This window comes from Marmota monax, unplaced genomic scaffold (genome assembly GCF_021218885.2).
Source record: "Marmota monax isolate L192 unplaced genomic scaffold, Marmota_monax_Labrador192_F-V1.1 WCK01_AAM20220418_F8-fsc00193, whole genome shotgun sequence".
NCBI classification, from domain to species: Eukaryota; Metazoa; Chordata; class Mammalia; order Rodentia; family Sciuridae; genus Marmota; species Marmota monax.
In genome coordinates, this window is record NW_026695203.1 from 3313309 (window position 1) to 3339320 (window position 26012).

Here is a 26012-nt window from a genome sequence, read left to right on the forward strand (position 1 = left end):
CCGGTCCACTCCCGCGGGGTCTAGTGCAGCCCCCCACCCCCACCCCCACCAGCACAGAGCTGCGGCCCCTTGGAGTTTCCGTGCGGCAGCGGAGAGTGCACCCCGCGGGGCTGGCGCTGCGACCAGGAGGAAGACTGCGCCGATGGCAGCGACGAGCTGGGCTGCGGTGAGCCCTGCGCGCTGCACCACGCGCCCTGCGCCCGCGGCCCACACTGCGTGTCCCCCGGGGAACTGTGCGACGGCGTGCCGCAGTGCCCCGACGGCTCTGACGAGGGCCCAGACGCCTGCGGTGAGAGTCGCCCCTGTCCTGTGCGGCCCTCCCCAAGCACCCCCTGCGCACAGCTAGACAGTGACTTAGGTTTGGAGACATCAGTCTGAGCAACTTTTGTGTTCCTTTGATTTTTTTTTTTTTTTTTTTTTTTGTACCAGGGATTGAATCCAGGACACTTAGCCACTGAGCCACATCCCCAGCCCTTTTTTTTGTATTTTATTTAGAGACGGGGTCTCACTGAGTTGCTTAGGGCTTTGTAAAATGGCTGAGGTTGGCTCTGAGCATGCTCTGAAAGGCTGGGATTACAGGGGTGACCAGCAAGACCCGCCCTTTGATCTTTTAAATGAAACTTTCTTTGCCCTCCTTCCCAGGCCCAGTGGAGAAGGAAGGGGCTTTTGGTTTGGGACAAGAGAGTGGGTGTTGGCTCTGAGGGCCTAGGGAGTGGGTCTGTTTGTAGGGCTCCCCTGTCCCCATTTTCTCCCCATCCCACCTGGGTTGAACTCACCCTGTAGCCCTGACAAGTTGGTCTTTCTGGTCCTGGCCACTTCCCCTGTGAGGGCTGGCTCCTCCCCAGAATCCACCCCTCCTACACTCCTCCAAGGGTTTCTTTGGCCATGGAGAGCCCCATGCTGGCTCTGCCTCCTGCCTGCCCTCCTCCCCCAGTGCCTTTAGGCCCTTCTGCAGAGAAGAAGTAGGAGGGGACAGGAGCACAGCAGGACCCTTCTTACTGTGCCCACAGGTTCCACCCAGCCTCCCCTGTGCCATGGCCTCTTGCCCTGTGGTTTGGCTCCCTGGCTGTGCCTGAACCCTGAGCAGCACTGCAATGGGGTCCCCGACTGTCCCCAGGGCGAGGATGAGCTGGACTGTGGTATGAACACTTCTCATGGGTCTGCAGCTGGTGCTTGCCCGGAGGTAGCTGCAACTCCCTGCAAACTGGTTTTCTCTCTTGCTCCCCAGAGGGACTGCCACCCCCAGGAAGTCTCAACAGGACAGAATTTCCCTGCCCAGAATACTCCTGCCCCAATGGCGACTGCCTTGATTTTCACCTGGTGAGGGTCAGGAAGGGGAGGTGGCAGGCAGAGCCGTGCACCAATGCAGAAGCCCTGAGCCTGTTGCTCCCCCAGGTGTGTGATGGGCAGCCCAACTGTGAGTTGGTAGGAGAGGCAGGACTCTCCCCAGAAGAACAGGGCTGTGGGACCTGGGGTCCCTGGAGCCCATGGGGGCCGTGCAGCCAGACCTGTGGGCTGGGGGTGCAGAGCCAAAGCCGCAGCTGTTCCCCATCAGGGCTGTTGGTGCTGCAGCACTGCCCAGGCCCCGCCCACCAGTCACAGGCCTGCTTTACCAAGGCCTGCCCAGGTAAGGGGCTGGGAACACAGGGGAGCGACTGTGGGACAGTGGGGCCTGGAGAGAGGAGAAAGGAAAGGCCTTCAACCCTGCCTTGCTCTCCCACCCCCTCCCGCCCCATCCCTCCCCTCACAGTGGATGGTGAATGGAGCTCCTGGTCTTCCTGGTCTCTGTGCTCTGAGCCTTGTGGGGGCACCAGGACAAGGCAGCGGCAGTGCCACCCACCCCAGAATGGGGGCCAAGCCTGTGCCCTTCTGCCCGGGGGCCCTCATAGCACCCGTCAGACTGGTGAGTGGAAGGGAGAGGGCACAGGTGGGGGGCGGGAGGCTGCTGGGGGGACACTTGTCCTTGCTGCTGTTCCTCCCTCCCCAGTCTCTGACCCCACTCTCAGAGCCCTGCCCTCAGGATGGCTGTCCCAATGCCACCTGCTCTGGGGAGCTGGTGTTCCAGCCTTGTGCCCCCTGCCCTCTGACCTGCGATGACATCTCTGGCCAGGCTATCTGCTCATCCCACAGGCCCTGCAGCAGCCCAGGTGAGGGGGCTCCGGGATCGGGCTCTGTGGAGGCCACAGTGTCTGCCTGGAAACCTCACCGTGCTTCTTCCCTAGGCTGTTGGTGCCCAGAAGGGCAGGTGCTGGGCAGTGAGGGGCAGTGTGTGTGGCCCCGGCAGTGCCCCTGCCTGGTGGATGGTGCCCGCTACTGGCCTGGGCAGCATATCAAAGCCAACTGCCAGCTCTGTGTCTGCCAAGATGGGAGGCCCCGGCGCTGCCGGCCCAACCCAGACTGTGCCAGTGAGTACCCTGCATCCTGTGGCCCTTCTCTCAAGGTCCCTGGTCTCCTCCCAGGCTACCCAGCTGGGCACTCACCTCTGCCTCCTGGCCCTAATTCTTGCCCTCTCTCAGTAAACTGTGGCTGGTCCTCCTGGTCCCCCTGGGCCGAGTGCCTGGGCCCCTGTGGGAGCCAGAGCATCCAGTGGTCCTTCCGGAGCCCCAACAACCCCCGCCTCTCCGGCCGAGGTCGCCAGTGCCGAGGCATCCACCGCAAGGCTCGCAGGTACCAGCAGGGACCTTGCCCTCGCCTTCACGCTCGCTCTTCCTGCATGCCCCTTCCCACGAGAGACCCCAAATCACTGCTCAGTGCCCTCCCAGCCTAAACCCCAGAACCCCCTGGAGACCCAGCCTTTTCCTCCTTTAGTGCTGTGCCATCTAGATCCAAAGCAGGGCAAACGGAGCCCACACACGCAGCTCGACAAATGCAGGAGTGGGAATGGGTCCCCTGTGTCTCTGGAGGTGTGCGGGGTGAAGCTTTTGGGGGACAGCCATTTCCGCCTGCACACCCTGCTGGGACCAGCTCTGCTGGCTGGTGGAGCTGGCACAAATTGCTTCCCCAATTTGGGGCCTGTTGCAATTTCTGGAATTCAGGAGTGGGATGGGGTTCAAGGTGATGACCAGACATTAACCCTGGATTTTTCCAGTCTTATCACTTGAAGTCCCCAGTCCTGAAATACCCTCAATCCAGGCAAACCAGGAGGGTGATCACTGTTAGTGAGCCCTCCCCATGCTGAGGCTGCCCTTCCTCCCCAGGTGCCAGACGCAGCCTTGTGAGGGCTGTGAGCAGCAGGGCCACACACACCAGGTCGGGGAGCGCTGGCGTGGGGGCCCCTGCAGGGTATGCCAATGTCTGCATATGGGCACCGTGCACTGCTCCCCCTATTGCCCACTGGGCAGCTGTCCCCAGGTGAGGCCCTGGGAGCCTGGAGGGGTGATGCGAGGCCAGGCTTGTGGAGGCCAATGGAGTGGGTTAGAGGTGGGCAAGTGGCTAATTTCTGTGCTCCACAGGGTTGGATCCTGGTGGAGGGAGTAGGAGAATCGTGTTGCCACTGTGCCCTGCCTGGTAAGTGGGTCTGGGTAGTAGCAGAAGGGGCCAAGGGGAGGAGGACTTTAGGAGGGAATTGGGGATGGTCCAGCTTCCTTATTCTAAAAGTGTACCTATAGGCTGATGAGGTTGGGATCAAGCCAGAGCACACACGGTTGTACATGTTGTTCACTGGACAATTTTTGCCAGCAGTGGGGACTAGCCTCCAGCCCCAGGACTGCTTCCATCCAGAGGCAGCCCCTTTCTAATGCCCACAAGGTTGTAATTAATGACAGCAGTCCTGGGTTAGCAACTGCACCTGCACCTGCTCTGTCCTAGTCCTAAAGTGGCTTTGCACTGGCAGTTTTATTCTGTGTGCTCTGAATATTCAGTGGAAATATGTAAAACCTTCATTCATACAAAGGGAAAGAGGTGTCCTTTCCTGCTGGGGTGGTCCTGGGATTTCTGGGCTGTCGTGGGAGAGAAAGTGCTCCAAATGGGAAGGACCTTGCTGAGCGAGGGGCTGGCGAGAGCCTCTCTGGGTCTCTTCCTCCTGACCCTTGGGTCTCCCTACACAGCAGAGAATCAGACAGTGCCTCCGACAGCCACTCCTGCCCCTGCTCCAGCCCCCAGTCCCCAGACGGGTCCTCCTCTGGCCACCTATGTTCTGCCTCCCCCAGGAGGTAAGGACCCAGCTGAGAGGGGTGCCCTGGGAGGGAAGCAGACCACTGGGAGTGCTGAGGAAGTTGTCCCATCTCCAGCTCTGCCCTTCCCGCCCCCTGTCCTGGGTCAGGGTCACCTGTGTGGCCCTTTTCTTCCCCAGATCCCTTTATGGCATGCCTCTGGCACCCCCTCCTGCCCCCTCCAACCTCCCCTCCTGCCCCCAGATGCCTGCTACTCTCCCCTGGGCCTGGCTCTGCCCCCGGGGAGTCTGTGGACATGGTCAAGGCAGCTGGAGCACCCCACCTGGGCTGCCCTCCTGGGGGCTCCCACCAAAGGGCCTGGCCCCAGAGCGGGTGCTTATGCTGAGTGGCACAGCGGGCCACCCTTCCTGCAGCTGGACCTGCTCCAGCCCCAGAACCTCACTGGTCAGTGAGGAGGATGGGGGGGGGGAGGAAGTGGGGGGGAACTGGTCCTTCAGCTCTGACTTCGCCCTTGGCCTGGCCCCTCCAGGCATCTTCGTGTGGGGGCCCACCTCCTCCAGCCCACATGTCAGCAGCTTCTCGCTTCAGTTCAGCACTGATGGTCTACACTGGCAGGACTACCATGACATCCTGCCTGGCACCTTGTCCCCACCCAAGGTACTAAATGCCCAAGGCCTCTCAGGCCAGTGACCCAACATCCCCTTTGTGGATTCCACAACCTCTGTACTCCTGGGCCTTTCGGTCTCCCCAAGGGACAGTCCTTGCATTAGTTGCTTAAGGAATAACTGGTAAGTAATAGGGACTATATTCTGTGGAATAGAGGGCCGGAGTGTCACTGTCGACAGCAGCCTGGGAAGGGGGAAGGTGGGGACACATTAAAGTCACAGAGGGCCTTGGAGGCCCAGACCCACGTGCGTCCATATGGAGCAGCCTGAGTGCGGCCCTCTCTGCGGGGTTGGCTCCACCGCCTGGAGACAGGCCCACGACCAGGAAGGATCAGTCCACAGGTGTTCCCTCTGACCTGTTTAAGGAGTACCTGCTCTGTCCCCGGTGCTGGGCTGTCCCTGTGGTCATAGCTCTGAGTGGGACCTGGCCCCTGCCATAGGAATCCTGCCACCTCAGTGGGAGGAGCTTAGGCCAGGACCAGACCCCCTGCAGCCTTGAGGGACTAGGTGGCTACAACCAGGGGGACATGGGCTCTGGCAGAGGCAGGATTCTTGTGAAGGTTGAGCAGAGAGGAGGGTCACTCAGTAGGGCCACAATGGCAGCCTGAGAAAGAGGCAGGACTCGGTCAGCAGGCACCTTGTGCTTCAGTCTTTCCCCAGGAACTGGGAAGATGTGGCCTCCAAGGTGTGGGCCTTCAGCCGGATGGTGCAGGCAAGGTACATCAGGGTGTGGCCACACAGTGTCCCCCACAGCGACAGGCAGCCTGGCTTCTTCCTGTGGGTGGAGCTCCTGGGCTGTGAGCCAGGTACAGGCTGGGCTGGGAACGGGAGGACCAGGAGGGAGCAGGGGGATGGCGGTAGCCCTCACAACACCCCCCTACCCACAGTGTCCCCACCAGTGCCCCCGTGCCCAGGGGCTGGGCACCGCTGTGCCAATGGTGAATGTGCTCTGCCGGGGGTGCCATGTGACGGTGCAGCAGACTGTGAGGATGGCTCTGATGAGGAGGGCTGTGGGCCCCTGCCTGTGGACACTGGCAGGTATCCTGGGGTCTGGCCTGGACTTGGAGGGACAGCCCTGCATTTCCTGCAACCTCTGTACTCCTGGGCCTTTCCGTCTCCCCAAGGGACAGTCCTTGCATTAGTTCCTTAAGAAATAACTGGCATTTCCTTCCACCCAGGGGCCCACAGACCCTCATGCCAGGAGCTGCATCTGGGCACCCCGAGGCCCTTTCCCCATGGTCTCTCAGGTTCTAGACCTCTCCTAGTCTGGTCTTCAGTGGTTCTCAAATATGGCCCTTGGGCCAGCAGCACCCGAAACTTGTTAGGCAGATTCTCGGGGTGGACCCAGAGATGCGTACTTTACAGGTCCTCCTGGTGATTCAACACAGCAAACTGAGCACCACTTAGCAGGCAGCATCCTTCCTGAATGCCCAGACCTCGCCCAGAGACCCCTGACTCCTCCTGGTTGGGGGGGGTGCTCCGACTGGGAGAGCCCCTGGAGCTCCCTCTGTGATTTTTCTTCTCAGAGGCCATTCCACAGCCAGGACTCCAACCTTCTTCTCCACCCAGCCGGGACCACTGCCTCCCCAGCCTAGTGAGGTGAGTGGGAAGCTGCAGACCCAGCAGGTGGGGTGCAAGGTTGGGGGCGGCCTCTCTGCCCCCCAGCACTGCTCCTGCACCTGCGTCTTCCTCTCTCTCCATTCATTCATCATTTCCTCTACTTGTCTTCCTTGGTACTGCTCTGTCAGGCTTTTAGTCAGGAGCATTCTGGGGACCACCAGCTCAGTGCCAGGTGGGGAGCAGGGGGCCAGAGGGACAGAGGAAAGTGCAGAGAAGCACAGGGAAAGGCTCTGTCCTGGAGGAATTTGGAGACAAAAGACCCGTGCCCCTGGAGGGGAGGCTGTGCTCATGGGGCAGTGCCAGGGCATCTTCTCTGGGAGCCTGGAGGAGCATTGTGCCAAGGTGTCCCCAGAGGCATCCTGGACAAGGCTTGAAACAAGGGGGATGGGTGGAGAAGAGGGTCCTTTCTTGCTGACCGCACAAGGTGGCTGAGCCCTCTCCTTCTCAGGGTCTGGCAGAGACTGACCGCTGGCATCCCAAGCAGGGTTCGTCCATGCCCCCCACAGGTATGTGTGCCAACTCCATTCTCCCTTCCCATGCCCCTGTCACCGTCTGTGTCTGCCCTTCCAGAGATAGGGGCAGTGATGTCTCCGAGGTTCAAGTGCCCTGACCCCTGACTTTATCCCCCAAACTGAGAGAGCTGCAGGGTTGATTCAGGGAAACACTGGTCACCTTGGTCAGAGCCAGGTCCTGCCCTGCTCACCCTCCTGGATTCAAGGGTAGATTCCAGGCCAGCTCTTAGGGCTGCACCTGGGCCACCTGCAGTATGACCACCTCCCTCAGGCTCTGGCCGGATAGGTCTCCCCTTTGGGAGTGGGAGGCCACTTGGCTTGGACATCCTCTGCTCACCCACTTGAATAGCCAGGCACTTTTCTAAAGTGTTTGCTGACAGGAAATATTCGTAAATGGGCTTGAGAGTGGGCAGGGTCACCAGGTTGGCATGTTCCTAAACAGGAAAGGATGGGGTCCCAGCCTGGTCATGTGCCAGCCTCCCCAGAGCTACTAACCACTCACCAGCACTGTGGTCCCCAGAGGCCCTTCTCTGAAGGGAGGAGGGGATGCTCCGCTGTCAGACAGCAGGCGTATTCTGGCTCTCCTGCTCCCGGGCAGACCTTGGACACACTGTGCCGCCTGCCTAAGCCTTGGCTTCCTCTCCTGTGGGACCGTCGGGCCTGGTGGCAACCTCTGAGCCCCTCAAGGGGTTCTGATGACAGCTGTCCACAAGGCCAGCTGGCCCATGGCTGTGTCTTTTGTGAAAAGGAGATGAAGTAACTTACACCACCCCTCAGATCCACAAACCTGTACTCATGGGATGAATTCTAGTCTCAATCTAAGTCTGGTTCTTGAAAAAAGCCTGTCTTTGAAGATGAATCTCTTGCAAAGAAAATGAGTCTCTCAACACTCTTCACTGTAGTGCCACAAAGTCAAAACTAGTTTGTTTGGCTTTTGTACAGCAGTAACAATGGGCTCATCTTGAGTCTTGCTAGTGTTCTCTTGTTCTGCTGCTGTGTTTAAATGACCTCAGTTCTTTTTCTCCCCTAAATGACCTATCTTATAATGAATTTGAACTTGAAAGTTGCCATAAGTGTCTTTTTTTTGGCGGGGGGGAGTGGGTAACCAGGGATTGAACCCAGGGGCACTTAACCACTGAACCACAACCCCAGCCCCCCCGCCCTTTTTTTTGTATTTTATTTAGAGACAGCTGAGTTGCTTAGGGCCTCACTAAGTTGCTGAGGTTGAAATTTGTGATCATCCTGCCTCAGCCTCCCGAGTTGCTGGGATTACAGGCATGTGCCACCAAACCTGGCACCACAAGTGTCTTCTGTGACTAGAGTACAAACCTCAGATCAAAACTAAGTTTTCTTCTGCTTTTCACTTAAAACCCTTCTCATGCTCTTTGGACTACCAAGAGCTGCTTTACTTTCTTTTCTCTTTTAATCTGAGGCCCCTTGGAAGGTAGGGAATGGTCTGTGGCCCCTGTGATTACCCTGCACCACACAGAAGCCTGGGACACCCTCTCATGTGTCCTCTCATAGGAAGGGGAATTGGGCAGCCCTCATTCCTTCTCCCCTCTGCCCACAGAGAAGAGGCCAGTGAGCCCTGCCCCTGCCTCCAAAGCTCCTCACCCAAGTTCTGGGGAATCCGTGCAGATGGGGAGCAACAACACTCCCACATTCCATGCTGGGTTTCAGAGACTGACACCAGGAATGGCAGCCATGACAGTGCTCCCCACACACCCCATGATTCCGATGACCCCTCCTGGTAAGCTCTGAGCTCTTCTACCTGGGTGCAAAGCCTGTTGTGAGCCCCACTTCCCCATGAAGGGGCAGAAGCCCTGGGAGGTTGGTCGCTTTGCTCACAATCACATGGATCAAGGTCATTTTGGTAGAACCAGGCCTACGACCCAAGTTTCCCGACCCCATTCATTCCCTTCCTTTTATGCCAAGAGAGGTGGAAAGTGGGGCACCCCAGATGCCAAGAGGAGGAAGGTTGGGGACTGCTAAGAAGTGATCAGGGAGGAAGCACAGGGCCACAAGGTCCCTCCTCAGCTGGCTATGGTGGCACCCACAGGCCAGAGAGTTGCCCCCAGCCCCTTCCCACCCGTGCGATGCAGCCCCGGGCAGCTGCCCTGCAAGGTGCTGGGCTGCGTGGAGCCAGAGCAGCTGTGTGATGGGAAGGAGGACTGCCTGGATGGCGATGACGAGCGGCACTGCGGTGAGACAAGGCCTGGGACCGCCAGAGGGCTTCAGACCTGAGGAGACACTGTGCCCATTTCCAGTCATGTGGGAGGATCTGAGAGAGCAGGGGGCAGCAAGAGAGGAGAGGAACTGAATATGAAAAATCCAGGAAAGTGAACCTCTGTAGAAATGGCAAAGAGAGGGAATAGGGTAGAGCTTGAGTCCCACCCTGTTTTATAAAATCTGTTGGACCTTTAAGGACACTCATCTACCCATCTATCCACATATCCACTCATCTGTGTACCCACCCATCCAACCACCCTCCCACCCTCCAGCCAGCCATCAAAGTAATCACTATGATCAAAACCTGCTCTTCAATCAGGAAAAGAAAAATCAAGTGCTAATCAATCACAGGAAGGGGCACCCCTGGGAGCCACCATTCCAGAATGCAGAGCCTGTGTTAATCAGCTTCTCATTGCTGTAAAAATACACTTAAGGAGGAAAGACTTCTTTTGGCTAAGGTTGCAGGGATTTCTGTTCATTGGTCGACTGGCTCCAAGGCAGAAACATCATGGCAGAGGAAAGCTCATCACAACATGGCAGCCATGAAGCACAGGGAGGGAAGGAGGGAGGGAGAGAGGTTGGAGACAAAATATAGCCGTTCAGGAACACCCCCAGCAACCTTCTCCCCCAGCTGGGACCCCCTCCTGAAGTTTCCACCACCTCTCACTAGGCCATCAGTCATGAACCCACCAGTGGATTAATCCACGGATGAAATCAGAGCCTCATGATCCAATCACCTTCCAAAGGCCCCACCTCTGACCAAGCCTTCCACACATGAGCCTTTGGGGGACAATATAACAGGGGGTGAACTGCTCTTCCAGGTGCTGTGACCTCTCCCTGGACACTCCCATGAGCCTTTGACAAGTAGAGTAGGCTAGGCCTGTGTAGACCACAGGCCCATGTAGACCTCACCCACACATGGTGGAAGGAAGCCTGCCTCAGGTGCGGGCTGCAGGAGGCATCTGGAGGAAGGGAGTCCAGGGCCCTGGTCAGTGAGTTCTATCCTGCTCTTGGCCCGAGGCTGAAGGGGCTGTTTATCATCTGGCCTGGGATCACTTATGTGGCTCCCTTCTCCTCTATCTGTGTTTCATGGGCAGCAAGTCCTATGCCCTTCATGGTGCCCACCACAGTCCTGCCTGGACTGCCAGCCTCCAGGACTCTCTGCTCCCAGAGCCAGCTGAGCTGTGGCAGCGGGGAGTGCCTGCCCACTGAGCGGCGCTGTGACCTGCGGCCCGACTGCCAGGATGGCTCGGACGAGGATGGCTGTGGTAAGAGCAAGCTGGGTCAGGCTCTAACCTGAGGCCTCACTCCCGCGTGAGCCCCCTCTGATCCCTAGGCATCTGTCCCCTGCAGTGGACTGTGTGCTGGCACCCTGGTCTGGCTGGAGTGGCTGCAGCCGCAGCTGTGGCCTGGGCCTCACCTTCCAGCGCCGAGAGCTGCTGCGGCCTCCCCTGCCTGGGGGCAGCTGCCCCCTGGACCAGCTCCGCAGCCAGCCCTGCTTTGTGCAGGCCTGCCCAGGTAGGTAGGCAGCAGCCGAGAGGGAAGAGGGGATTGTCCCAGACGCCTGTGAGGGGGAGGCCTGAGTTGGTTCCCATCTGAGACCCTCATCAGGAATGTGCCTCTGCTCTCCTTGGGACCCCAGTGTCCATCCCCCCATCTAGAGTGTGATAACCCCCTGATGACAGCCTTTAGCCCCTAAAGGGAAACCTGCTCCCTGGCCCCTCCCGCCTTGCCTCCTAGTGGCCCAAGTGAGTCCCTTCACCCAGAGCCATTCCTGCCCCAGCAGGCTCTGTGGGGGTAGAGAGGCCACATGAGGTGGGATTTGGCACTGGACCACAGATGTCAGCTGGCTGTGCCCCTCACCCCTGGGCTCCACACAGAAGGCCCTGTAGCCCTTTTGTTCCATGAATCTGAGGGACTGGTCCCCGTGCCCCTGGCTCTTCTGCTTGTTCCAGAGAGGGGATTCCCACATAGGGTCTCCTCAGCCCCACGTCTGGTCCCAACCCTCGCTCTGGTTGGTTTACCACTGTCATCAGGGTGCGCCCCACTCCAGGGTTCTGGCCATCAGGGCCTTCTCAGAGACTACACCTATTGTCCTGGGAGGAACCCAGTGTCCTCACCTATGGGGACTGTTCCTGGGACAGAGGAAGCTACAGACCTCCCAGAGCACCACTGAGCCAGGGAGGGCGCCTCTGCTCTGCCTGCCTCCTCTCTTTAGTACAGTCTTTGTCTCCTTGGCCCCCCCCCCCATTCTTCCTTCCCCACAGTGGCTGGGGCATGGGCAGAGTGGGAGACCTGGGGACCTTGCAGTGTCTCCTGTGGGGGCGGCCATCAGAGTCGCCAGAGGAGCTGCATGGACCCACCACCCAAGAATGGTGGTGCACCCTGTCCTGGGGCCTCCCGGGAAAGGGCACCCTGTGGCTTGCAGCCCTGCACTGGTGGCACAGGTAAGGGGGAGCTAGGCTGGGAGAGGTGTCCTACACGGAGTGTGGGCAGGTCTCTGGGCCTCTCAGTGCTCACCCCACCTGAGGCCCATCCCCTAGATTGCGGGCTGGGCCGTGTGCATGTGAATGCTGAGCTGTGCCAGAAGGGGCTGGTGCCCCCATGCCCACCCTCCTGCCTGGATCCCGAGACCAACGGAAGCTGCACTGGGCCCTGTGTGGAGGGTAAGGTAGACCCAGCCGGCAGAAGCCCACCAGCCTTCAGTCTCTAGCCCGTCTCCCTGCCGACCCCATGGAGCTGAGGGCCCTCCTCTCCCTCGCTTCCAGGATGCCGCTGTCCCCCGGGGCTCCTCCTCCATGATGCTCACTGCCTGCCCCTCTCTGAGTGCCCCTGCCTTGTGGGTGAAGAGCTGAAGCCTCCAGGGATGTCCTTCCTCCTGGACAACTGCAGCCAATGGTGAGGGTGCTGGGCCGGGGCAGGGCCCCGCGCAGGGCCCCCAGTGCCAACCAGCTCCCCCGCTCTCCTTCCCTGCAGCATGTGTGAGAGGGGGACTCTGGTGTGCGAGCCAGGGGCCTGCCCACAGCCCTGCGGCTGGTCAGCCTGGTCCTCCTGGACTCCCTGTGACCGCTCCTGTGGCTCTGGAGTGAGGGCCAGGTTCAGGTGCGTGAGGAGGAAGGAAACGGGGGAGAGACGGGAAGAGGCTCAGAGCCAGGCAGGCCTGGTGGGGAGGGTAGTGGAAGGAGGAAGGACAGGAAGGCAGCAGCAGGAGGACAGGCACTCAGGATGTCCTCTCTCCCAGGTCTCCCTCCAACCCTCCTGCGGCTTTTGGAGGTGCCCCCTGTGAAGGGGACAAGCAGGAACTGCAGGTCTGCCACGTGGATTGTGGGACAGGTACTACAAAGCCTGCCCCTCGTCCTTGTGAGCACAGAGGATGGGACCCACTGACACTCTGGATGGGGATCAGCAAAGCCTCCCCAGTGCCGGAGGCAGCCCTGGAACTGGCCTCGGGGGATGGGCTTGGTGGGGGTGAGTTACGGGCTGCCTTGACGGAGCAGGCTGCAGAGCCAGGAAGGAGGTGAGGCTGGCCAGGCTGGCTGGAGGAGGGACGCAGGAGCACAGAGACAGAGAGGTGCAAACGGTTCCCTCTTTGCACAGACGAGGTACCCTCAGGCTGTGCCAGCACTAGTGAGGCCTCTAGAGAGCAGGCCAGCCCTCACTGGGCTGACAGAACGGGGAGGAGAACATGAGAGAAGCAGAGCCAGGGTCAGCCCAAGGAGGAGGGGCAAGGGAGGAGGCTGAAACATGAGTCCAACGGTTCTGGGCCACAGTCTTGCAGCAGGAAGAAAAGAGAGGTCAGGTGTTCAGAGACTCTGAGTTTTCCCACATAGAAAGATCTGGAAGAACTGCTCTAGGAGAACTGTGAGGATGAGTGATGATCATGTCAGAGGTTGGCTGCACCGTGGGTATGTAGGTGTGGGTATGGAGCTGAGGCCAGGCTCAGTGGGGAGCTTTGTTCCTGGCTCCCACGTGTGAGAAGTAGGGCTCAGAGTGGAGATCCAAGCCAGCTGGGAGGTGACAGAGGCCATGCCCTGAGCCCGGAGCAGAATCCCTCAGGCTCATGAACACTGTCCTGGCCTTCTGCTTCTCAGACCTGACCTGAGTTCATCGACTCTTCTGAGCCCAACCAGGTCCTCTATGTTGGCCTGTCCTGTGTCCCTCTGCAGAGGTGCTGGGCTGGACACCCTGGACATCTTGGTCCTCCTGCTCCCAGAGCTGCCTTGTCCCTGGAGGAGTCCCTGGCTGGCGACATCGTTCCCGACTCTGCCCCAGCCTGAGGGATATCTCCTGCCCAGGAGAGGCCACCCAGGAGGAGCCTTGCAGCCCCCCTGTGTGCCCAGGTACAGCCCCACTGCTCCCGTGTCCAGACACTTGGGTGGATGAGGATCAGGAAATAATGACCCTTGAGCAGGTCCCAAGCCTTAGGGAGACGAACGAGCAGAGGGAATGGAGGAACCCTGGCTGTTCTGAAACCCCTCCCTGCCCCAGCCGTACACCCAGGAGCCAGCACATGAGTAATATGTTTGGGACTGTCCTAGAAGAGGGACCTGCATGACCCAGGACTCTGACCTCTCTCAACCCCTCCCCTATCCACATCTGTGCCATGTCTGTGACTGTGGACTTGACCCTGGACAGTGCCGAGCAGCTGGGGTGCGTGGGCTTCCTGGTCTGCCTGCTCAGCCCCCTGCAATGGAGGCATCCAGATACGTGGACGCAGCTGCTCTGGCTCAGCTCCTGGAAATCCCGCATGTCAGGGACCCCACAGCCAGACCAGGGACTGCAACACACAGCCCTGCACAGGTAGATTCCTCCCCATCCTCTAGCTGGCCACGCTGCTGGGATTAGGATCGTCTCCCCACCCTCACCGTCTCATATCACTGAACTCTTTCTTCAGGATGAGGTGCCTTGAGCCAGGGAGACTACGGGATGTCCACTGTCCCCTCCAGTCCCCTCCCTCCCCCACCTGCTGGGGACCAGGTTCCTGCAGGCTTCTTGCTCCTTCCTGCTAGGGACGGGGCTCCTCCCCTGGAAGTGGCCTAGGAGGGCAGGCTCCTCCAGGAAGTCAGACCAGCCTGCCACTCCCAGGCAGATTGCAGGGAGCAAGGCTAGCCCCTGGACTCCTCGGCCCCCTTCCTCACTCTCCCCGGCTCTTTGAGTCCTCCTCCTGGCAGACACCATTGTCTTCATGTTCTACTCTCAAGAATATTTGTATAAAGTGAAGCAAAGCTGTGACTGTACTGGTGACATTCCAGGCACTGGAACAAGCCAGTGAGGGCAGGGGGGTAGGGGCTTCATCAGCTCAGTCCTGCCTACCAGGCCAGTCACTGCCTGGGGGTTCCTCTCTCCATTGGCTTCCCCGGCCTTCCCTCTTGCCCCTGCCAGACCTGTTCTGTCTTCCTGTACAGCCCAGTGTCCAGAGGACATGGTGTTCCGCTCAGCAGAGCAGTGTCACCAGGATGGGGGTCCGTGTCCTCAGCTGTGCCTGGCACAGGATTCTGGGGTGGAGTGCACAGGCTTCTGCACCCCCAGCTGCACCTGCCCACCTGGTCTCTTCCTGCACAACGCTAGCTGCCTGCCCCGCAGCCAGTGCCCCTGCCAGCTGCACGGGAAGCTCTATGCACCAGGAGCAGTGGCTCGCCTGGACTCCTGCAACAATTGGTAGGCCACCGGGCAGGGGGTACAGTCAGGCTGGAGAAGGGGTGGAGAGGAGGGGTGGGTACGGGCTCCTGAGGTAGGCAGGGAGATAGGAATGGATTCACACACACACACACACACACACACACACACACGGGCTCATCATGCCTCCATTCCCAAACATGTCCCAGCCATAGGTGCCTGGCACAGGCCCTGTGAAGACTAGTGAATGAGATGCTGCCTAGCCACGCACTGCCTCTGCAGGGAATGCTCATCCCCATTTGACACATGGGAAGACTGGCTCTCAGACAGGCACAGCAGTGATGGTGGAACTAGAGACTGGAGAGGACCTTCTAACCTCCAAGCTTCCTGTCTCTCTTCCTGACTGTAATTCTCTTCCTGGGATCCACTGGATACCTGCTCAGAATGTAGAAGTGCCCAGTACTCAGAGCTAAACCAGATTCTGCCAGCAGATGGCGCTCTGACCCATTTCTCTTCCCACTGCTTTTCCTTTCTCATTTCATTTTCTCCATCCTTCATTTTCTCCTCCCTTTTCCCCTTCCGTCCTCTGCCCCCTCTTTCAATTCCCTCCTTTGTTTTTCCTCCTTCCCACTCCCTTTTCTCTTTTTCTGGACAAATGGATTGACAGTAGTTGACAATGGACTTTAAAACCTGCGTTTTAGCCCAGCGCAGTGGTGCACACCTGTAATCTCAGCAACTAGGGAGGTCAAGACAGGAGGATCACAAGTTTGAGGACAGCCTCAACAACTTAGTGAAACCCTGTCTCAAAATTAAATATATAAAACGTTTGAGAATATAGCTCAGTGCACTTGGGTGAAGTGCACTTGGGTTACAATCCCCAGTACCAAATTTGGAAAAAAAAAAAATGCATTGGAGAAAAGTATCCAGTTCTCCTTCCTAGGAGAACTCTCTTTCTGAGTTGCTCCTACGTCACACATTACTGAAGGCCATTTCCAAATGGTATTTAGTAAATGTAGATGGAATAAAAAGTACAAAAAGGTGTCTCCTGATGAAATGACGTGACAAAGGGACAGCACAGTACCTGGGGCATCCCACAGCCCACTGAGGCTGGATTTGAGTGGGGGGACCACTGCATGAGAACCTGGAGTCACATCTGAACTTCTCATGGGGGACCTGGTGGCCCAGCTTCCTCCTGGGGCAGGTGCGCAATGCTCCAAGGGCAGTGGCTGATTATGGTCAGGATGGGCAAGGTTGGGTCTCACTGGTCCCTCTCTCTGCAGCACCTGTATCTCTGGAGAGATGGCGTGCACCTCAGAGCTCTGTCCAGGTACCCACATACAGTGATGGGTACTCAGGGGTCCCTGGGGGCAATGTCTCGGGGAAGTCAAGGTGCAATATGGCTTGGCCTGGTTTCACACAAACGACCCCCTCACCCTGACAGTGGCTTGTGGCTGGAGTCCTTGGACCCCGTGGAGTCTCTGCAGCCGCAGCTGTGATGTAGGCATACGACGGCGCTTCCGGGCAGGCACTGCACCCCCCGCTGCCTTTGGGGGTGCTGAGTGCCAGGGCCCCAACATGGAGGCTGAATTCTGCAGCCTGCGGCCATGTCGAAGTGAGAATGGGAACTTACATCCTGAGACCTCCTTAAATAACCTTCCATAGAGAAGCCAATACTTGCACCATCCCCAAGGGCCCCTGAGAGATGCAGGGGATTTCCTTGGGGATGCCATTAAGAGGTGGTCCCCAGAAGATACCCTCCCTGGATTCAGCCCCCTCCCTCCCCAGAGGCATAGGCTTCCTGAGACCAGAGACAGCTGCTGGTGAAGTGGCTTCAGGGTTGAGAAGGGAGGGGTGTCCTTGGGTGGGAGGAGGAGGTGCACTGGGCATGGGAGGCAGGGCCTCCAATGACCTGGGTGCCACCCCCAGGTCCTGGTGGGGAATGGGGTCCCTGGGCTTCCTGCTCCGTGCCCTGTGGTGGTGGCTACAGAAATCGCACCCGAGGCAGTGGCCCACAAGTCCTCATGGTGTTCTCTACCTGCAACCTGCAGCCCTGTGCAGGTGAGGAGCTGCCCTGGGGACCCTCCATTTCTTGTTCCCACCAACTCAGGACACTGTCAGTCCCATCCGCTGCAGTCCTATCCCTTGGCCCTGTGCAGCCTCCATGACAACCCAGCCATACAGAGAGCCCTCCCAGTGCCCCTCCCAGGTTGGGAGCCCAGGCAAGATGAAGTGCTCCCGGCTGAGCTGTCAATTTCTGTGTCTCCAGGGCCAGTCCCTGGTGTGTGTCCCAGGGGTCAGCTGTGGCTGGATTGTGCCCAGGGCCCTGCCTCCTGTGCAGAACTCAGTGCTCCGAGAGAGACCAAGCAGACCTGCCACCCTGGCTGCTACTGCCCACACGGGATGCACCTGCTGGTGGGTACCCCCTGCCTGGTCACAACTGGGACCTCCTTGGGGCCTGGGAACTCTGGGATAACAAGCAAGGGACAGTCAAAATCTGGGCAGGGGCAGAGCCAGAGGTATGGGACTGCAGACAGGGAGATCAATCCTGCAGAGATGAGGAAAGAGCACTGAGTCCATGACTTAGCTCTGGCCTGAACCAGCAGGTGGCCCTGAGTGAGTGTCGGCCACCTCTCCCTGGACCTCTCTTCTCTCATTTGTAAAGTGGTTGATAGGTCTGGAAGGGCAGGGAACGGGAGCTGGGAGAAGCCATTGGGTGTGGAGGGTTTGAACAAAGGATTCCCAGTCACTGCCAAACTGTGGGTTAGGGTAAGGGACAGGTTCTGTGTGGCTCTGAGTCCAAATCAGTTTCTTCTGCCAGTAGCTTTGTGAGCTCAGGCAGAGTATTCTCATGCCTCAGTGCCCTCCAGAGTGAGCACGATGAAGAGTGCCTCTCAGGCCAGACCCATGAACCTCCCACGCTGGACTTTGAATCATGCACTACTAGATGAATGTTCCTGTTAAATTTGAGCCACTTCTGTCCAAACTCCATACATATGTTATTTTTTCGTTGTTGTTTTTGTTGGTAAAATTTTTTTTTACACCATTGCTGTACATATTGCACATTTTATATTTTCATAGCCGATTTCAAGGGCATATGATGGTCCCATAACAGTCTTTTTCTTCCAGAAGTTGGGAGAGGGGTTCATGTGCCATCCCTGGCAGCCCCTGAGGGCCTGTATCTGCCCGACAGGAGGGGCTGGGGGAGAGCTCTTTGCAGAAGGAGCAGGGGTGGCATTTGAGGGGAGCTGAGGAATTGGGTGCTGGCTTTGACCGAAGAGGGGCAGGCTGGAACTGGAGATGACAGAGGGTGTTCCTTTCCAGAACAATGTGTGTGTGCCTGCCCAAGAATGTCCCTGTGCCCACGGGGGGCGCCTCCATCCCCCGGGTAGTGCTGTGCTTCGTCCATGTGAGAACTGGTGAGGCCCCCAGTCCCACAGTGGCTTTCTGTCACCTAAGCACCCAGCTGTCCCTCTTCGGCAGCAGGAAATGTTGGCTTCACGGGCCAGAGACACCTTCCCACTGCACTCACCCACACGGCCATCCAGCCCTGTGGGGCCGAACCGACCTGAATCCCTCCATCCACCCACCCCACCTGTCTTCTCTATTCCCACCTGTGTTAGTTTCTATGGTCACTGTAACAAAGTAGCACACACCTGCATGCACGCACGCATACACACACACACACACACACACACACACACACACGAGGGATAGGGAACAACACTGGTGGTCTCACAGAGCTGGAAGCCAAAGTCCGAGATCTGGGCATCTGGGCACTGGCCTTCTGCAGTGGTGAGCGAGCTGTTCCTGGCTCTCCTCTGGTCGTCTGCTGGCAGGCTGGCTTGTCTCAGCTTGCAGATGGCTGTCCTCTGCCTGTGTCTCTTCCCTCTCTGCATGCCTATGTCCAAATCTCCTCTTCTATAAGGACTAGAGTCACACTGAATTAGGGGCCACTTTAATGTGATTACCTCTGGAAAGACCCATCTTCCAGTAAGGCCACATTCATAGGTACTGGGGGCTGGGCTTGAACAGGGGATCTGGGGGAACACCAGGCAGCCCACAAGCCACCTGACCTTCTGCTGTCCCCTGGCAGCTCCTGCATCTCTGGGCTCATCACCAACTGTACCTCCTGGCCTTGTGAGGAGGGTGAGAAAGGGTCCCCACCTCTTCCCTCGGCAGCAGAGGGCCTGGGCTGAGTCGGCAGGGGTTGTGGGGCCCTCAGGAGAGATGGGGGGCTGCTGCGCATCCATCCTGGTAATTACGCTCCCCTAGCATGCACTGTTCACCTTCTCCTTCCCCAATCCTGTGCACCCCAAGGCCAGCCCGCATGGTCACCCTGGACCCCATGGAGTGTGTGCTCAGCCTCCTGCGGGCCTGCCCGACGCCACCGGCACCGCTTCTGTGACAGGCCCTCTAGCGTGGCACCGTCCACCCTGGCCCTGGGGCCCTCACCAGCCACGCCCACACCCCTCTGCCCAGGCCCGGAGGCTGAGGAGGAGCCGTGCCTCCTGCCAGGGTGTGACCGTGAGTGCCTGCCTGGTGCTGTAGCCAACTCCTCCCCTGCCACCCAGGATGCCCCGTCCTTGTGGACACCTCCCACCACCACCGGGCTCCAACTGCCCTGGTTCTCCGCCAAGCCCTTCCCGATTCCTTCCTCTGATGTCCCCCAGGGGCAGGAGGCTGGGGGCCTTGGGGGCCCTGGTCCAGCTGTAGTCGGAGCTGTGGGGGCGGCCTGCGCAGCCGGACCCGAGCCTGTGACCAACCACCACCTCAAGGGCTGGGGGACTTCTGTGAGGGGCCTCAGGCCCAGGGAGAAGCCTGCCAGGCTCAGCCGTGCCCAGGTACCTGCCAGGGAGGGGGGTACCGGGGAGCAGAAGAGAAGCTGGAGGAAGCAGCCCTGGGAGTGGGACAGGAGGCCCCCACCTGCTCTCAGGCCACTCTGTCTCCCTCCTAGTGACTGACTGCACTGCCATTGAGGGGGCCCAGTACAGCCCTTGCGGCCCTCCCTGCCCCCGCTCCTGTGATGACCTCGTGGTGAGTCTGCGCTCCCTTGACACTCCCAGCTGACCTCTGACCCAAGGGTCACCTTGGGGAGAGGCTGAATGTTGCCTTGGGCTCGTGGCCTCTTCTGACTTGGTGCTATGTGGCCAGCTCTGATGGAGACGGGTGAGGTCCTTCACTTGACAATCAGCACACCAGGCTGGCTCCCCTTGTTCCAGAGAGTGACAGCTGTACCCAGAAGCCCTTGGCTTCAGTGCAGCAAATTAAAACTTGTATCGCAAACATATAGGGAGGGGAAATCACCCGGGTGTATCTTCTTAGATGCCACAAGCGTTTTGGTGGGCAAACCTCATCTCTTGTGTTTGTGCATGTGAGTGAATACTTACTGAGCACCTACCAGTCACCATGGACACCGAAGGAGGCCAACACAGCGGGGCCCTGACCCCATGATCACACATTCTGGGGGTAGGAAGACAGATGCAGCTCGAGATTGGACACCGTGATAAGCACCCTGAAGACTAAGATGGTCTTTGAGGCCCTGACGTGGGGAGCTGTGTGAAGGAGGTCAGGGAAGGTTCCAGATGTGGTGAGGGAGGGGGAGTGCAAGAGGACTTGGACAGAACATTGTTGCTGCAGCAGGCAGGCCTGGCCACAGTGTCCCCAGAGGACACGGCTCTCTCCCAGAAGCCTCCCTGGCTCAGCCAGGTTTCTAGGGTCCCTGCTCCTGAAGTTCTAGGGAGGTCTGGTTGTGCTTCAGTTCCCAGGTCACTGGTCCAGGTCACCGGCTGAACCCACCATCCCAAGACATTGGGGTTTGTCACTGGTAGGACGCCAGGTTCCAGGTCCATTCCCTGGGGAGCCGCCAGGTTCTCCACGTGGCCTTTCTGCCCATTCCCCTTCCGGCCTTTCTTAACAGAGCTCCAAGGCACGAACGGTTAGAAACAGGAGGCCTCTCCACTACGTACGGTCACACCTCTCTCCTCCCCTCCTCATCCTCTCCCTCCAGCCTCCTTCCTAGGGTCCTTCCACTGAGTCCCCCCACCCCTCAGGCCTTATTTTCTGCTGACCAGAATCCTCCCTTGCTGTCCCTCCAGCACTGTGTGTGGCACTGCCAGCCTGGCTGCTACTGTCCCCCAGGCCAGGTGCTGAGTGCTGATGGGACCATTTGTGTGCATCCTGGTCACTGTAGCTGCCTGGACTTGCTGACCGGGGAGCGGCACCGTCCAGGCGCTCAGCTGGCAAGGCCCGACGGCTGCAACCACTGGTGAGCAGGCTGCACCCCTGTGGCAAGGAGGCAGGGATGTCCGCAGGAGTGGCCCCACCTGGCGTCTGAGCACCTGAGCTCCAGAATCTCAGCCAGTGGGCGCCTTAGGCCCCACTGTCCCTGAGAAAATGTGGGCACCATGACTCCTATCTGATAGGTGGGGAAACTGAGGCAGCCAGTTCCATGTGTGTGCTGAGGGCTGGGTATACGCCCCCAGGGAGGAGGGGGCTGGTCATTTACTCCTGCTGTCCAGCCTCACCTGCAGCCCATAACCTGTAACCAGCAGCCATTCCCTAGTAGAACATACCAGCTGTGACACCCCTGGGTGGCCATCTGAGTGGCACAGGGAGAAGGCTCTTGGGATACTGGAGAGTGGGAATAGGGGGAGGAGGACAGGGGGAGGATGCCCAGGAGGCTGCATGTGGGGCCTGGGGCGGCACTGAGCTGCTGCCTCTCCCCACCCTGTGCCTGCTTCCCTGACCAGCACCTGCCTGGAGGGGAGGCTCAACTGCTCAGAACTGCCCTGCCCAGGTATGTGCCCAGTTTGGAGGGAGGGGATGGTGGCCTGAGGGCTGGGGAAGGGATCAACTACACCCAGTGCCTGCCATTCTCCTCTCAGTGCCTGGAGGCTGGTGCCCGTGGTCAGAGTGGACGGCATGCTTCCAGCCCTGCAGAGGCCAAACAAGGACCCGCTCTAGGGCCTGTGCCTGCCCTGCTCCTCAGCATGGGGGTGCCCTGTGCCCTGGAGAGATGGGAGCCCAGCATCAGAGGGAGACCTGTCCCAGCTCCACCACGTGCCCAGGTGTGGTGCCACCACAAGACCTGTGTCTCCTCACCCCTGGAGGCTACAACCTCCCTAACCTGGGGCCTCCTGGGCCTCCTGAGGTGACGATTGTTTCTTCCTGGTACAGTGGATGGAGCCTGGAGCCCATGGGGACCATGGTCTCCCTGTGACGCATGTCTAGGACAATCCCATAGGAGCAGGGAGTGCAGCCAGCCCCCCATCTCTGAGGGTGGCAGGCCTTGCCCTGGCGTCCACTGGCAGAGCCGCCCCTGTCACGACAATTCCACTCAGTGCGCAGGTGAGGGCTCCAGCGGGGCTGGGAGAGCCCGTCTTTCTAGGGAGACGCTGACCCCAAGTGCCCCACACAGCACTCGGGTAGGGAGGGCACTCAAGCCACTCACAGTCCTGGCCAAGGTGGCCAGTCTGAGCAGATGGCAGGTGTGGCAGGAGACTCTTGTCACCCAGAATGGTCCCTCAGCATCCACCCTCTCTGCTTCCCTCTTGCCCTAGATTGTGGGGGTGGCCAGAGTCTGCTGCCCTGTGGGCAGCCCTGCCCCCGCTCCTGCCAAGACCTGTCCCCTGGGAGTGTGTGCCAGCCAGGCCCAGGAGGCTGCCAGCCCAGCTGTGGGTGTCCCCCAGGCCAGCTCTCCCAGGATGGGCTCTGTGTGCTTCCAGTCCACTGCCGCTGCCAGTACCAGCCGGGAGCCATGGGTCAGTGCCTCCCCCCCTCACCCAGCAGCCCACTATCCCCTGCCTGGCCCCTGGGCCTCTGCCAATGGGGCCAACCTGAGGCTGCAGGAGGGGAAGGGGAAGGCCCCGCATCTCAGCTGTCCTGTCTCCTTGCTGAAGGACATGGGCACCGTGGGGTGGGGTGCAGGAAGGCAGGGATGTGAGGTGGGGATCAATGGGGAGCGCTGAGCTGTCTGGAACCCCCATGCTCACTCCTGCGCCCTTCAGGGATCCCCGAGAATCAGAGCCGGTCAGCAGGCTCTGGCCTCAGCTCCTGGGAGCGTCTGGAACCTGGAGAGATGGTAACGGGGCCGTGTGACAACTGGTAAGGGGCTGTGGAGCCGAGCAGCCATGCCCACAGGGGAGTGGGCGAGGCCCATCCCTGAAGCCCTCTCCCTTGTCCCCAGCACCTGTGTGGCGGGCATCCTGCAGTGCTCGGAGGTACCCAGCTGCCCTGGGGCTGGTGTGTGGGGCCCCTGGGGCCCCTGGGAGGACTGCAGTGTTTCCTGTGGAGGAGGGGAGCAGCTGCGCTCCCGGCACTGTGCCCGACCCCCCTGCCCAGGACTGGCCCGGCAGAGCCGCACCTGCCAGACCCAGGTCTGCAGAGGTGAGCCCCCCCTGGCCTAGGCCCTGAAGTCCCCACTGAGCTTTGAGTCCCATCATGGCTCGACCCTGACTCATGGGCGCCTTTTGACCCCTCCTCCCCTCACTCCACCTGCCTCTTCCCTGGCCATTAGTGAAGGGGAGGCAGTGAGGCCGTGGGGAGCCTGTGGGAAAGCGTGTTGTGGGGATGGGGATCCCGGGGGTGGAAAGCAGGCCACAGGAAGTGTGGGTGAGAGGTCAGCAGGAAGAACACTGGGCCGAGCTGGGCACTGACAGGGGTGTTGCCTCAGAGGCAGGGTGCCCAGCTGGACGTCTGTACCGCGAATGCCTGCCCAATGGAGGATGCCCCTTCTCCTGTGCCCACGTCACAGGGCAGGTGGCCTGCTTCTCTGATGGCTGTGAGGAGGGATGCCACTGTCCTGAGGGTACCTTCCAGCACGGCTTGGCCTGTGTCCAGGTCAGAACTCAGCTGGCCAGGGCCACCGGCTGCCTTCCCCTGCCCCTCCCTGGCAGCTCACCACTCCAGCGGACTCGGTGGCCTCTGGACAGATGACCCCTTCCTCACTTGGCCCTAAGCAGTACACTAGCCTGTAGGGCTGTTAGGGACTCTGCTGCCAGCATCAGGGCAGAGTTGGTGGAGCCGGTGCAATGTCCAGGGTGACTCTCATTCTGGGGAAAGGGGACCACCTGGGGCCCACAGCTGGTGCCTGGGCTTGTGCTCCTCACAGCACTTCTCCTAGCCCCTAGCACCAGCTCAGAGCCACCCACAGGGCTCTAATGCCATACACTCAGGCGCCGCAGTGTGTCCCTTTAGCTACAACACCCACCCCTCCTGGCACCAAAGGGCAGGGCCTCCTCCAGGGCCCTGTGGCTCCCCCACACCATCCCTCCACACCCCCTGGCCCAACCTCACCCATGTCTTCCACCACAGGAACATGGTCTCAACGCCCCTCCTTTCCCTGGCCCACCCTGGTGGGGAATTACCCCTCACCTTTGCTCTCCCTGCCCCCCCCATGCCTCTCTGCCCCTCTGCTGAGTCCAGCAGGGGCCAGGGGCTTCCTTTCCCAATCTCAGTGGCATCCCCACAGTCAGTTCCAGGATGCCATGGCCAGAAGGGGCCTGTGCAGCTGCCTCGTCCCACCTCATTGACTTAAAGATGATGTCACTGAGCCCAGAGAGGGGAAGGGACATACCAAGGTCATGCACCCAAACTCAGTCACCCTGATCCCTCCGATTCCTGTCTGAGGCTCCCTCTGCCTCCATATCCTGTCACCTCAGGGCCTGCTTGTGTCCTGCTGAGCACCCTACTCAGGAAGGTGGCTGATCCCTTAGGCCAAGCCCATGGCCTGTGTATTTCTCATGGTGTGTTTATGCCCCTGACCCAGGTCCCCTGTCCCTCTGGCATCCACTAGTGCCCTCCTGGGACCCAGAGCCCTCTAGGTCCTTACACTGCTATTCCTTCTTCTCCCTTAAGAAGGCTCCCTTAAGGTGCCCCGTGAGCAGTTGTCCTGGGTGACTGCTGTCCCCTCTGTCCCACCCAGGAGTGCCCCTGCATGCTGACAGCCTTGCTGCTTCGGGAGCTGGGAGCCAGCAGCACTGATGCTGGGGTGCACGCAGCCTCTCTGGGAGAGGAGGGTCAGCCCCTCAGGCCCGGAGATGAGCTGAGTCCAGGCCAAATGTTTCGAATGGGCTGCAGCAACTGGTGAGGGGGATGCCGAGGGCGGGACTGTGCTGGGGTGTGTGGGGAAACTTGGGGCCAAAGAAGGATGAGAGCCCAGGGAATTCCTCTCTGTCCCCTGCCCCCACCTGGCTGACTTCAAGACTCTGACCCACACTTCTCCCAGTCCACCCTACCCTGTCCCTTACGTGGGTCGCCTCTCCCCAGCTCCTGTGCCCATGGGAAGCTGTCTTGCTCCATAGAGGACTGCCCCGAGGCCCCCAGCTTCAGCCCGTGGGACCCGTGGGGCCCCTGCTCCCGCTCCTGTGGCGGACTGGGCACCCGCACACGCAGCCGCCAGTGTGTGCACCCCGCACCTGCTACTGGTGGCCAGGGCTGCCAAGGGCCCCGCCAGGACCTCGAGTACTGCCTCAGCCAGGACTGCCCTGGTAAGGAAGCCAAGGGGGGCTTCTGGAGGAGAAGGGTTTTGAGAGAGAAAAAGCGTTCTGATGGGCACTGGAAAGGAACAGTGGCCTGAACAGAGGCCTTGGCGCCCTGAGAGGGTGTGAGCTCGGGGCTGGGTGTCCAGGGCCTTCAGTCACCACGAGGGAAGGTAAAGCAGGCCTGGCGCTGAGCACCCGCCTCGGGCTGGGGCCTGGCGCACTGCAGGCTCCAAAACATTTCTGAGCAGGGTCTCCTTTGACACAGGGGCTGAAGGGTCCACGGCAGAGCCAGTGACGGGCCTTCCAGGTACCTCAGACTCCCTACAGCTCCCCATGTGGCCTCCCTGGGGCCTGCCAGGGCCTCCCCCCATCCCATCACGACTTCTGGAGAGACCGAGCCCAGGGCTGACTTAGCAGGAGGTTCCCTCCCCACAGGTGGCTGGGGCCCCTGGGCTCCGTGGTCCCCCTGCTCCCGCAGCTGCACGGACCCCACTCACCCCGCATGGCGCAGTCGGACCCGCCTCTGCCTGACCAACTGCACTGTGGGGCGCCCCTCCCAGGAGCGCCCCTGCAACCTGCCCTCGTGCACAGGTGCGCCGTCCAGCCTCAACCTCGGACTCTAACTGCTGCCCCTCTCCTAACACAGCCAGTGTCCAGTCCCCCCATCCCCAATATCTGATACCACTCAGACAACACCAATTTCTGACACTGATGTCTCATGTCACATCAGTGTCTGGAACAGGACCACTGGTCCTCTGCAGGAGCCCTGCTGTCTGC

General features: G+C 59.8%; 1 protein-coding gene across 1 annotated transcript in view; it reads left to right on the forward strand.

Annotated features, from left to right (window-relative positions):
- Positions 1-26012, forward strand: part of LOC124083250 (SCO-spondin) — a 53057-nt gene that overhangs the window by 15575 nt on the left and 11470 nt on the right. The window contains exons 31-80 of the mRNA XM_046429888.2: positions 53-289; positions 1011-1139; positions 1229-1320; positions 1396-1627; positions 1751-1903; positions 2007-2147; positions 2223-2405; positions 2517-2667; positions 3198-3351; positions 3453-3507; positions 4047-4151; positions 4356-4556; positions 4642-4769; positions 5427-5583; positions 5665-5815; positions 6304-6376; positions 6846-6903; positions 8480-8659; positions 8969-9112; positions 10236-10406; positions 10492-10656; positions 11406-11585; positions 11682-11804; positions 11907-12036; positions 12115-12240; positions 12380-12471; positions 13305-13478; positions 13774-13938; positions 14544-14796; positions 16035-16081; positions 16196-16366; positions 16681-16812; positions 17021-17166; positions 18076-18170; positions 18848-18900; positions 19072-19278; positions 19425-19595; positions 19709-19788; positions 20850-21019; positions 21504-21550; positions 21639-21821; positions 21931-22101; positions 22314-22514; positions 22761-22857; positions 22940-23139; positions 23426-23592; positions 24677-24837; positions 25021-25241; positions 25501-25542; positions 25671-25826. Of these exons, the coding sequence (XP_046285844.1) occupies positions 53-289; positions 1011-1139; positions 1229-1320; positions 1396-1627; positions 1751-1903; positions 2007-2147; positions 2223-2405; positions 2517-2667; positions 3198-3351; positions 3453-3507; positions 4047-4151; positions 4356-4556; positions 4642-4769; positions 5427-5583; positions 5665-5815; positions 6304-6376; positions 6846-6903; positions 8480-8659; positions 8969-9112; positions 10236-10406; positions 10492-10656; positions 11406-11585; positions 11682-11804; positions 11907-12036; positions 12115-12240; positions 12380-12471; positions 13305-13478; positions 13774-13938; positions 14544-14796; positions 16035-16081; positions 16196-16366; positions 16681-16812; positions 17021-17166; positions 18076-18170; positions 18848-18900; positions 19072-19278; positions 19425-19595; positions 19709-19788; positions 20850-21019; positions 21504-21550; positions 21639-21821; positions 21931-22101; positions 22314-22514; positions 22761-22857; positions 22940-23139; positions 23426-23592; positions 24677-24837; positions 25021-25241; positions 25501-25542; positions 25671-25826 (7221 nt within the window). The remainder of the gene's footprint in view (positions 1-52; positions 290-1010; positions 1140-1228; positions 1321-1395; positions 1628-1750; positions 1904-2006; positions 2148-2222; positions 2406-2516; positions 2668-3197; positions 3352-3452; positions 3508-4046; positions 4152-4355; positions 4557-4641; positions 4770-5426; positions 5584-5664; positions 5816-6303; positions 6377-6845; positions 6904-8479; positions 8660-8968; positions 9113-10235; positions 10407-10491; positions 10657-11405; positions 11586-11681; positions 11805-11906; positions 12037-12114; positions 12241-12379; positions 12472-13304; positions 13479-13773; positions 13939-14543; positions 14797-16034; positions 16082-16195; positions 16367-16680; positions 16813-17020; positions 17167-18075; positions 18171-18847; positions 18901-19071; positions 19279-19424; positions 19596-19708; positions 19789-20849; positions 21020-21503; positions 21551-21638; positions 21822-21930; positions 22102-22313; positions 22515-22760; positions 22858-22939; positions 23140-23425; positions 23593-24676; positions 24838-25020; positions 25242-25500; positions 25543-25670; positions 25827-26012) is intronic.